Source organism: Solanum pennellii, chromosome 3, assembly GCF_001406875.1.
Source record: "Solanum pennellii chromosome 3, SPENNV200".
Lineage (NCBI taxonomy): Eukaryota > Viridiplantae > Streptophyta > Magnoliopsida > Solanales > Solanaceae > Solanum > Solanum pennellii.
In genome coordinates, this window is record NC_028639.1 from 46,953,785 (window position 1) to 46,966,410 (window position 12,626).

Here is a 12,626-nt window from a genome sequence, read left to right on the forward strand (position 1 = left end):
ACCTGCAGGACGGACCGTCATAGCCACGACGGACCGTCACAAGCTTCGTAATCCCACACTTGGTCAGACTTCCCCATCTTCCTTCAGCAGCTGCACTACGTTGCCACCTACGGACCGTCACAAGCATGACGGACCGTCATAAGCTCCGTAGGTGGTCTCTTCTGCATTTTTCCTCTCAAAATCTCCGCATTCAGCTTTGGACAGATTTCCTGCAAAACAAAGAGAAACTTATATCAAAATTAGCACTAAAAGGCTTTCGGACACACTAAACTTAAGGAAAAAGTATTAATTATACCGTGAAACCACGGTATATCACCTAGTCTGAGTCACAGTAAGCTACAAGCTCAGACATGTTGTTGCTTGGCATTAACAAACCAAGACCTGTTGTACCTTTTATGTATCTCACCACTCTAAGTGTTGCTTCCATATGAGAGGTTTTTGGTGAGTGCATACATTGACTAAGTACTTGAACCACAAAGGCAATATCAGGCCTAGTCATAGTCAAGTACAATAGTCTACCTATCAATCTTTGATACTTTCCATAATCATCAAGAACTTTATCTTCTGCATTCATTCTTGTGCATTTATCAAACACAATGGATGTCAACTTGTGATTGAACTCTAAGGGAGTGGATGCAGGTTTACACCCTGCAAGTCCAAGTTCAGATACAAGTCCAAGTGCATATTTTCTCTGATTCATAAGAATACCATCTGCATTTCTGGAAAACTCAATTCCAAGAAAATATTTCAACTCTCCAAGATCCTTCATTTTGAACTTGTATTGTAAGTCTTTTCTAACTTGTTGTATCAAATTTAAGTTGCTCCCAGTGATCAAAAGATCATCTACATATACAAGTATGACAAGAAGTTCTTTCCCTACTCACTTTGTAAACAATGAATAGTCATAATGAGATTGGAAGAACCCCATATCAATCAGTGCTTCAGTAAGTTTTAGGTTCCATTGTCTAGGGGATTGCTTTAGTCCATATAGGGACTTATGAAGCTTGCAAACCATGTGTTTCTCCCCCTGGTTTGCAAAACCCTCAAGAATCTGCATGTAGACCTCTTCAGGAAGATCACCTTGTAGAAAGGCATTATGAACATCCATCTGAAATATATACCAACCACAAGAGGCAGCAAGAGCAATGACAGACCTGACAGTAACCATTTTTGCAACAGGGGAAAAAGTTTCAGTGAAGTCTAGGCCTTCTTGTTGACTATATCCCTTAGTAACAAGCCTTGCTTTGTATCTCTCAACCTCCCCTGAAGCTTTGTATTTAATCTCAAACACCCATTTACAACCAATAGCAACTTTATCAGTGGGAAGAGAAACAATACACCAAGTATCATTATTTTCAAGAGCAGTAATTTCATCCTGCATAACAGCCACCCAAAGAGGATCTTGAAAGGCTTCTGAGTATGTATGAGGTTCTAATGTATTAGAATAAGCAGCAAGAGAAGCTCTATAAGTAGGAGATAAAGCTGAATATGAAACATAGTTGGAAATAGGATATAGGGATGCATTTTTGTTGTTGGAGTAACATAAGAGTCTAGCCAAACAAGAGGTTTAGACTGCCTAGAGGACCTCCTAGGAGGAGCAACAGATGGAACAACTCTTGTAGAATCATTGGTTTCAGAAGAAACAACACCTCTAACAGATGGAAGAAACTGAGAAGAAGAGGTTGAACTAGGAGTAGTTAATTCAGAATCAAGGTCAACAGGAAGATCAATAATAGGAAACAAAGAATCAGGATAAGATTTAAGATCTTTGAAAGGAAATATATCTTCTTTGAACACAGTGTCTCTACTTACAAAGAAGATTTTAGAGCTGAAATCATATAAGATATACCCTTTTTGAGTAGAAGAATAACCCATATGAATAGCAGGGATAACTCTAGGAGCAAACTTATCAAGTCTTTTGGGGTCAGTGGCATAACATAAAGAACCAAGAACTCTCACATGACTAAGAGAAGGAGTATGACCATATAACACCTCATATGAAGATTTGACTTTGTGTGATTTTGTAGGTAACCTATTAAGAATGTATACTGCTGCAGACACACACATACCCCAGAATCTAATAGGAATACAATGCTGTAGCCATGTCAAGAATAGATCTATGCTTCCTCTCAACTACACCATTTTGTTGAGGAGAATGAACACATGAACTTTGATGCAGAATATGCTCTCTGAATAAAACATCTACCTGGGAATTAAAAAATTCTGTTCCATTATCTGATCTTATACATTTGACAGTGGTGTCAAATTGTGTCTTGATCATACAGATAAAATCTCTCAACAAGACAATAGTATCAGACTTAGTGTGCATTAGGAAAATCCAAGTATATTTGGATTTATCATCTACCAATGTTAAAATATATCTTTTTCCATCATAGTTAGAAACTCTATACGGCCCCAATACATCAACATGCACTATGTCAAAACAAGCATTGGATAGAGACACACTAGTAGGAAATGGTAATCTTGTTTGCTTTGCAATAGGATAAACAGTACAATTGTGATCTTTCATAGGTACATTTTGTAAGCATTGTATTCTACTGAGAACTGTGAAAGGAGCATGCCCGTCTCTTATGCCAAAGACTATGTAGTGAACAAACAGATTTAAAACTGATAGGAGAACTGATAGGAGAACTGATACATGAACTGATACATGAGTTCCTAGTAATCCTGTCTTGCGAAGTACTTGGTTGTATTTCTGTATTGAGAAGATATAATCCTTGATCTTCCTTACCAATCCCCAGGACCCTCCCACTGAAGAGATCCTGAAAGATACAGAAGTCAGGGAAAAATAGTACTGCACACTTCAATTGTTTAGTTAGTTGAGAGACAGATAATAGATTATACTGAAAATCTGGGATATAGAGAACATCATTCACTAATTTATCCTTAAGAATTAGTGAATCTCCAACATGACTAATAGCCACCTGAGCACCAGTAGGCAAATTTACATTCATATCATTTCTATTTCCAAGATTTGTACATTGTTTCATAAGACTCAGACTGTGAACAGTATGATTTGAAGCACCTGTATCTATAATCCAGTTGGTATGAGCCATATAAGACATAAGAGCTGTAAGAGTACCTGAGGAACTTGCAGTTGCAACATTAGCCATGGAATCTACTTCCTTGCCTTTTCCTTTGCTTAACATTTTTATAATCTGATTGTATTGTTCATGTGTAAAAAGTGACATGCCTTGTGTACCTGCTGAGAAATTGTTAGGAGAGGTACCATAGGACTTAGCATTAGTATTTAAAGAGGAATTATCATAAACTCCATTTTCAGGAGACTGACATCCTCCAGCAGCAGCACTTTTAGCATGAGAAGAAGAACCTCCTTTCTTCTTAGGATAGCCATGAAGCTTGTAGCAAGAATCTTTAGTATGTCCTCTATAATGACAGTAATCACAATAGAGATTTGATCTTCCTCCTTTTCGTACATCACCATTGTTTCTAGATCTATAACCACTATTTCCACTAGAACCATTGCTAGGATAGTAAGCAGAACCTGAACTAGAACCACTACTGTTATGATATCCATTACCATAACCAGACATTCTATTACTCATAAGAGCAGTTTCTGAAGAATTTTCTGTAGAAAATGAACTACTACTAGCACCATTCACTCTTTGACTTTCTACATTAATGATCATAGCATAAGCTTGATTAACATTTGGTGTAGGAATCTGTATTAACACCTGACTCTTAGCATGAGCATAAGACTCATTTAGACCCATAAAAAATTGCCATAACTTCTGAAACTGAAAATGTTCTGCATACTGTTTGGATTCAGGACATGCACAGGAAGGAGGGTGGTATAAGTGTTTCAAATTCATCCCAAAGTTCTCTTAGTCTGGAAAAATAATTCGATACAGATGCATTTCCTTGAGACAGTGTAACAATTTCTTTGTGAAGATAGAATGCCCTAGAAGCATTAACCTTATCAAACCTTTCTCGAAGATCCTCCCACACAGTGTGTGCATCAGATCCATAAATCACAGTGCTAACTATACTTTTAGAGACAGTATTCATAATCCACCCTAAAACAATAGCATTGCATCTCTCCCATTGATCATGCATAGAGGAAGGATACATGCTCTTAGTACAAGTTCCTAATAGAAAACCTAGCTTATTTTTACCAAGTAATACAAGCTTCAAGGATTTACTCCATAACGAGTAATTTTCAGATCCTAGAAGCTGAATTGAAGTAAGCAAAGAACCTTGAGTATCGGAAGATTGAATATACAGAGGATGATTGTGATCGATTGAAGCAGAAACTCTAACCTCAGCAGCAACAACAGATTATTCCTCAACTGCCATGACAACGAAGCACTGTAACTAAAGATGAACACCTGATCTTTAATTTGAGGGAAAACAGAGAAGAAGAAACGAGAGATTTAGTAGAGGATTACAACAAAAATGCTAATGCTCTGATACCATGTTGAGAATCTCCATTAATGGAAGTGAAGAAGTTTTAGACAATATATGGGAGAATGAAATCTTATTATTCATTCAATCTGTGTGTTGATATATATACATAAAGTGATGAAAAAAATAACTAACTAAAATTCTTTTATCTAACTAACTTGTAACTAATTTTTGTAACTAACTACAAACAACTAACTAATTATTTACATGATCTCAACAGTTAGTGAGTGAATATTATAATGTTGATGTGGATACAATATCATATTTTGAGATTAAAGACTACATTAAAGAACTAGGGTATAACTCAAATTGCAAATTTAGTATTCGGCCATCTAACAGTTGCATCTTAGGAGATATTGACAATGATGATATTATCTTAGCAATGTGTAATTATTTGCAAAGTGGGTTGTTTTGGAAGTATATGTCCACATGCCTGAAGAGGAATTTGGTGCAACTTTTAATAAAGTTGGGACCACTAATAATAGAGCTAGTGGATATAATGAAGTAGGTGAGACTGCTTTTAATGGGGTAGATGTATCTCTAAATATTACCTCAAATATTCCTTCTACATCTAACCCAACAGTTTCAAATACTTCAAATACTGATCCATCAGATTCTGAAGATAGTGAATATGCTGTAAAAGAATTTGATGAGTCAACTGAAGAGAGTGATGATTCTGAAGATAATGAACTACTTGAAGATGATCAATATGGAGGTGATGTTCATGAGGAGTTGATTCAATTGAGGGCTGAGAAAAGATCCTTTCTGAGGAAGAGAAAAAGAAGGGAGAGAATTCCTGGAGATACTGAAAAAGTACCATGTGGTAATGCTGGAGCAGATCTTGGGTTTGATGAGACTACTATCAATACAGGTACTTTAGAAGGAATGTTGGGAGGTGATGAACCATATTATGCAAATTCTGATCCTTGTAGTTTTGAAACTGACACAGATGATAGTTGTCTTGAGGAAGGTGAAAAAATGAAGTTGAAACTGCCAAACACAAAAAGGAAAAAATATAACTGAGAGTGTCAGATTTGATCCCATCATTAAGAAAATTTTGTCGCAATTGGGTATGATTTTTCTGTAAAAGAGTTTAGATTGACAGTCACTAAGTATGCAATTCAGAGAGAGGTTCAGATTGAAAAGTGTGTGAATGAGCCAACTAGAATAATGGTGAGATGTTGCAAGGTAAATTGCAAATGGTTGTTATATGCAAGTTTGGACGAGAAGACTAATAACTTTGTTATTAAGACTTACATGCCTATCCATTCATGTCTAAAGGCTACTAGAAATTATTTGTGCAACTCTTAATTCATTGCTAGTGTTTTTAAAAAGAAAGTTATTGAACAACCAAATATCAGAGTGTTCAAGTTGCAAGAGTTAATCAAGAAGAAGTATAATGTGCATGTTAGTAAGACCACAACTAGAAGAACAAGAGCTAAAATTTCACATTATGTCTTATACGATTCTATGATATAGCTTATCAATGTTATTGCGCTTTCTTACCTTGTTAGACTTTATTTGTACATTTTCCACAATTGTATATAATCACTATGTTTTATATTTGTTTATCATCAACAAATATATTTTTCAGCTATATATTAAGTCATTTTTTTGACATGTTTATTTACGAAGTTAAATTTGTCTTTCTTTGTTTGACAAAAGTCATATGTTCGTACAAAAATTCTAATCAAATACAATAACCATGATTTATGGAATTGTTTTCTTTTTTAATAATCTAAATTACCGCCTCATTAATTAAGTTAAGATTTCAATTTGTAGAAAAAACAAATTCCTAGCGGGTTATATGCTAGCTATTGAAAGTTGAAACTATAACTATATTATGTAATTAGGTGAATTATAGCTAAGGAAACTCATTATGTTTCAACTCTTAGCTCTTTAAGAAATTTTCCTATTATAAAATCATACTACTAATTACTATGGTTGAGTTATAAATTAAATAGAAAATGTGTAGTTAGTTAATATTTAGTGGTAAACATCTTTCTAGTCAATAATTGGGAAGAACTTTTCTCTTATTCTGTTAAGTTATTTTATAGATTCATAAACAAACTTTGAATATTATTGCACCTACCATAAGATCTTTAGGTAATTATGATTGAGGAAATTATGTGTCTTCCCTGATGGCTTTCTAATAAACAATCATGGATCAAATAATTAAATGTCTCCAATTGATAAAATAATAAAAATCTTATAATCAAGCAGATAAGATAATATCTTTTCTTCCCTAATGGCTTTCTAATAAACAATCATGGATCAAATAGTTTAAATTCACTAATTGATTAAACAATAAATTTTTTAATATAATCAAGTAAATAAGATAATAGCTTTTAATTATTTTTTTTGCACATCACGCGGGTACGTGTATTAGTAGGATCTACAATCACAAGACTTAACTCTACTCAAGTCTTGTTTTCTTCCTTACAAATTAAGAAGTTTGATCCACAATTGAAGCAACAGAAGAAATACTAGGAGAAGAATTAGTCAAATAATTGATTTATTACCTCTTAATAACTTTTAAACAAAATCTCACCAAATAATTTTTCGTTAACATTTTACTAGGCAACCAACATCCCTAATTTTTTTCCCCCTTATCATTTTGATTAATGGGTGCTACAGAAGGAGATGAAAACAGTCATGAATACATGACAAAGATCAAAAGGAAAGAACTTGGAATATCTTGTACATTGAACACAGAGGTAGGAGCTGTTTTAGCGGTGATTCGTCGTTCCCCTGAAGGAAATTTGCATTTCTATCATCCCCCTGAAGAAAACTTTGATTCACAAATATCACTTTCATTGAAATCACTAAGATCACTCATTTTTAATCCACAACAAGAATGGTTAACAATAGATCCTATGATATACCTTTCGCCTTTTCTTGATGTCGTACAAAGTGATGATGTTCCTTCTGCAGCAACAGCAGTCGCTTTATCATCTATCCTTAAGATCCTCAAGCTTGAAATTTTTTACCACAAAAGTCCAGGAGCAAGAGAAGCTATTAATTCAGCTGTCACTGCTGTTACCGGTTGTCGTTTAGAAAAAACTGATCCTGTCTCTGAAGATGCTGTTATGATGAAAATTTTGCAGGCTTTGACAGCAATTATGAATCATCCTTCTTCTGTTTTGCTAACGGATCAATCTGTTTGCACCGTTGTGAACACATGTTTTCAAGTAGTTCAGCAGTCAGCTAACCGGAGTGATTTGCTTCAGCGTAGTGCAAGATATACAATGCATGAGCTGATACATGTAGTATATCAGCGTTTGCCTGAAATAGAGGTGAAAGATTGGGAAGATTCCGAGTCAGATACCGAGGATGGGATCTTGGATTCAGGGTATGGTATTCTTTCTGCTGTTGATATATTTCATTTCTTGTGCTCGTTGCTCAACGTAGTTGAAGTCATGGAGACTGATGGAAGTACACCTCAAACATCTGATGAAAATGTTCAGCTTTTCGCTTTGGTTTTGATCAATTCTGCTATCGAATTAAGTGGTGATAGCATCGGTAAGCATCCAAAGCTCTTGAGGATGATTCAAGATGACCTTTTCCATCATTTGGTTCATTATGGAACGTCCTCGAATCCAATTGTATCCTCCATGATTTGCAGCATTGTGTTAAATATTTATCACTTTCTTCGCAGGTAAATAGTTGAGGCCAAGATTGTTTCCAAAATGTCAACTAATACATGTTGAATGCCAAAATTGATTACATTTTATCTTCTTCTGATCATATTCAGGTCGGTTCGTCTTCAATTGGAAGCTTTTTTCTCATTTGTGTTGCTTAAAGTGGCAAGCTTAGCGAATTCCCTTCAACTTCAAGAAGTAGCAATTGAAGGAATGATAAATTTTTGCAGACAACCAAGTTTTATAGTTGAAGTCTATATAAATTATGATTGTCATCCCATGTTCAAAAATGTTTTCGAGGAGATTGGAAAGTCTCTTTGCAGGCATGCATTTCCTACTGGTGGCTGTTTGACAAGTTTACAAGTTCAAGCCTTTGAAGGACTAGCGGTGATTATCCATAATATAGCTGATAACGTTGACAAGGAAGATGATTTGACACCTTCTGGACCGTATCCTGTTGAGATATCCGAGTATAGACAATTCTGGGAAGAGAAGTCGAAAGAAGATGAAGAAGACTTAGAGAATTGGATAGACTTTATTAGAGTGAGAATGGCACAGAAAAGAAAGATACTTATAGCGGGGAATCACTTCAGTAGAGATGAAAAGAAGGGACTGGAGTACTTGAAACTTTCCCTGTTGATTCCGGATCCTCCTGATCCAAAAGCCTATGCCATGTTTTTTCGGTATACACCAGGTCTAAACAAGGTTGCAATTGGTGATTTTCTTGGTGATCCTGATGATTTCTACCTCCAAGTCCTTAAAGAATTCACCGAAACATTTGAGTTTATGGGAATGGTTCTGGATACTGCTTTGAGAACATATCTAGAGACTTTTAGATTGCCTGGGGAGTCGCAGAAAATCCAAAGAATACTTGAAGCATTTGCTGAAAGGTTTTTTGATCAGCAATCCTCGGAAATATTTGCGAGCAAAGATGCAGTGTTCATCCTTTGTTATTCAGTAATCATGCTTAACACTGATCAGCATAATCCACAAGTGAAGAAGAAAATGACAGAAGATGAATTTATTAGAAACAATAGAGCGATAAATGGAGGACAAGATCTTCCCAGGGAATATCTCTCGGAGCTTTTCCATTCCATTTCAGTCAATGCAATCACATTGTTTGGTTCATCTGGTGCTCCTGTGGAGATGAATCCTAGCAGATGGATTCAGCTAATCAATAAATCAAGGAAGATGAAACCTTTCATATTCACCAATTTTGATCGACGACTAGGACGAGACATGTTTGCCTCTATTGCTGGTCCAACTGTTTCTACACTTGCAACGATCTTCGAACAGTCTGACGAAGAAGAGATCCTTCATGAATGTGTTGAGGCTTTGTTTTCAATTGCTCGAATAACAAAATACGGGCTTGAGGATACTCTCGACGAGCTTCTCTGTTCATTCTGCAAATTTACTACATTACTAAATCCCTATGCATCTTCAGAAGAAACGTTGTATGCGTTCAGCAATGATATGAAGCCAAGAATGGCAACTCTAGCAGTTTTCACCATTGCAAATGACTTCAAAAAGTCCATCAGGGGAGCTTGGAGAACCATTGTGGACTGTTTGCTGAAACTAAGAAAGTTAAAGCTGCTTCCACAATCTGTTGTTGAACCTGAAAATGCTTCAAACTCATCATCCAACCCTCCAGGAATACATGAAAGATGTGCATCAGGGGTGGTTTTTCCTACTCAAGATGTTAAATTTGGCAGCAAAGCGCAAAATTCCGGCATAATTGGACGATTTTCACATTTTTTGTCCATGGAAACTGTAGAAGAATCCTTGAACCTGGGGGTAAGTGAGTTTGAGCAGAACCTGAAAGTTATACAGCAGTGCCGCATAGGGAGCATCTTTAGCAATAGCTCGAGTTTACCTGATGAACCGTTGCTGAATCTAGGTCGTTGTCTGATATTTGCTGCAGCTGGTAAAGGCCAAAAGTTCAGCACCCCAATTGAAGAGGAAGAAACTGTTGGCTTCTGTTGGGATTTAATTGTTAGCATTGCTTCATCCAATACTAACAGACTCTTGGTCTTTTGGCCTCATTACAATGAATATCTACTTGATGTTGCACAGTTTCCCTTATTTTCTCCCATCCCCTTTGCCGAAAAGGGTATCATCGCCCTTATGAAGATTTGTCTCAAGCTCTTGTCTTCCTTTCACTCAGACAAAAGTCCAGAGGAACTCATGTTTAAATCAATAAATTTGATGTGGAAGCTGGAAAAGGAAATTCTTGATACTTGTAGTGACTTCATAGTACAATCTGTGACCACAATTCTCACTGAGTATCCTGCGAATCTCCAATCTCAACTAGGATGGAAAACAGTCATGCATTTGCTATCCGTCACAGGGCGACATCCAGAAACCTATGAGCAAGGAGTTGAGGCCCTTATTAATTTAATGTCAGATGGTTTCCACATTTCAAGATTGAACTACCCTTATTGTATAGATTGTGCATTTGGTTTTGTCGCATTGAAAAACAGCCCTTTAGAAAAGAACATGAAGATCATGGATTTGATGTCAGATACTGTGAATTTGTTAGTTCAGTGGTATAAAAGTGGATATACAGATCCAGGGAGCTCGACGAGTATAAATAGTAGTGCAAGCAGTTGTTCTCTTGAAGAAAGTTCAAAAGCTCTAAGCTCTTCTAACTTAACAGTCACCTATTTTGCTAAACTAGGGGAAGCATTCAGAAAGACTAGCTTAGCCAGAAGAGAAGAGATACGAAACCATGCAGTCATGTCTTTACAGAAAAGTTTTGCACTTGGCGAAGAGTTATACTTTTCACCAGCCAACATTCTTAGCTGTTTCAACCTCATACTCTTTGCAATGGTTGATGATTTGCATGAGAAGATGTTGGAATACTCTAAAAGGGGTAATGCAGAAAGGGAAGCAAGAAGTATGGAAGGAACTCTTAAGCTATCGATGGAGGTTCTAACAGAAGTTTATTTACAATTCTTGAAACCATTATCAGAAAGTCCTAGTTTTAGGGCCTTTTGGATGGGGATCTTGAGAAGAATGGATACATGCATGAAGGCTGATTTAGGAGATTGTGGTGAGTCAAAACTTCCACATACTATCCCAGTCTTGTTGAAAAAAATGGTTATCACAATGAAGCAAAAGGAGATTTTAGTTCCTGGAGATGATGAAGACTTATGGGAAATGACACATGTTCAGATACAATGGATTGCTCCATCACTTACAGAAGAACTATTTTCAGATGTTTGATCAATCTCACACTAAATTAACATAGATTAGCTCTAAAGCATTTTAAAAAAAAAAAAATTATTGGGAAGCAATTCTATAGTATTATATATAGGATAAAAGTTACACACATGAGTTTCTTCTTTTGTTTTGACATACAACCATTTGAAATGAAGTAGTAAGTTTACCCTCTCTCACACTTCTTTTCTGATAATGAAATGTTTTTCTTTGCATAATGAATGGTTTCTAATGAGTGTATATAAGATTTGCAGCTTCATATTTTATTTGACGCCCATAGTTCTGTTAAGAAAAAAGTGAAATTACATTTTACCAACAGCAAAAACTTTGTTAACAAAATAAAGCAAGCAAATACCCTTAAAGTCATCAGCCTAACTCAAAATAAACACGTACACTACAGAAAAGATTAACAGGCTCTCCAAAAAAGGCGAGTGATCAGCACCCGTGAGATGAAAAACCCATTCTAGTGAATTTTGGGTAATCATGTTCTGTTGTAAAGCTATTGGTATAGCATTCCATACTTAATGTCAGACAAAGAGAACTTCTCAAGGACTTGAGAGAATGGAATTGGCCTCATTGAAATAGAAGCTAACACGACATCCTGAAAATAAGATACATTGATAAAAGTAAGAATATACAACATCAAATTTAAACAAATATATACAGCATAACGTACCTTAGCAGGACTATGGTTGAATAATAAGTTTTCGATGAGTGATTTGTTCAGATTAATGGCTGCATAGATAAATATATGAGACTATCTCATAAAGTCATTTTACTTCGTCTGAAATAGATATGAGTTTTTCGTTAACCACAAATAAACTCCTAATTTACTATGATACAACTATCTGCCCCCGAAAAAACACATGATACTTTAACTACACATAATTGAAGGGAGGGAAGACAAGAATGTAAGTAGTATAACTATATATCTTGAGCGGAATGACATTATTCCACCCCGTGTTAGGATAAGAAGGAAATGAAGAGTTAATGCATGGATTGATGTCTTCACTAGAGAGCCTCTGATGCTGCTAATTAACATAAAGGTAATGCACTAGAAAATGATATCCACTTTATAATTAGTTGGAGTAGCAACACTCAGCTGATTGCTAATTGTCTTTCAGAGGATTAGTGAAATCAGTAAGTATATACTTCTGTATTCAAGAAATGCATGCTCCAAATAGCCAGAAGATAAAAACAAATTGTAGTGTAATTCTAGCAATGCATAAAGGTATGATCAGGGCTTAAGTAAGTGTGACATTACTAACCATATGCATATATAGCGTGTGCAAATCAAGGCAGAATATATGATAACTTTAC

General features: G+C 35.7%; 2 protein-coding genes across 2 annotated transcripts; one reads left to right on the forward strand and one right to left on the reverse strand.

The window, feature by feature from the left end:
- Positions 1–316: 316 nt before the first annotated feature.
- On the reverse strand, positions 317–769 carry LOC107013387 (uncharacterized mitochondrial protein AtMg00810-like). The gene has a single exon (XM_015213307.1). The coding sequence runs from the start codon at positions 767–769 to the stop codon at positions 317–319; it is 453 nt and encodes a 150-aa protein (XP_015068793.1).
- Positions 770–7,070: 6,301 nt separating this feature from the next.
- On the forward strand, positions 7,071–11,442 carry LOC107013389 (ARF guanine-nucleotide exchange factor GNL2). Its single transcript, XM_015213308.2, has 2 exons — positions 7,071–8,104; positions 8,201–11,442. Exons 1-2 carry the CDS (start codon positions 7,071–7,073, stop codon positions 11,310–11,312), a joined length of 4,146 nt encoding a protein of 1,381 aa, XP_015068794.2. The 3' UTR covers positions 11,313–11,442.
- Positions 11,443–12,626: the final 1,184 nt, after the last annotated feature.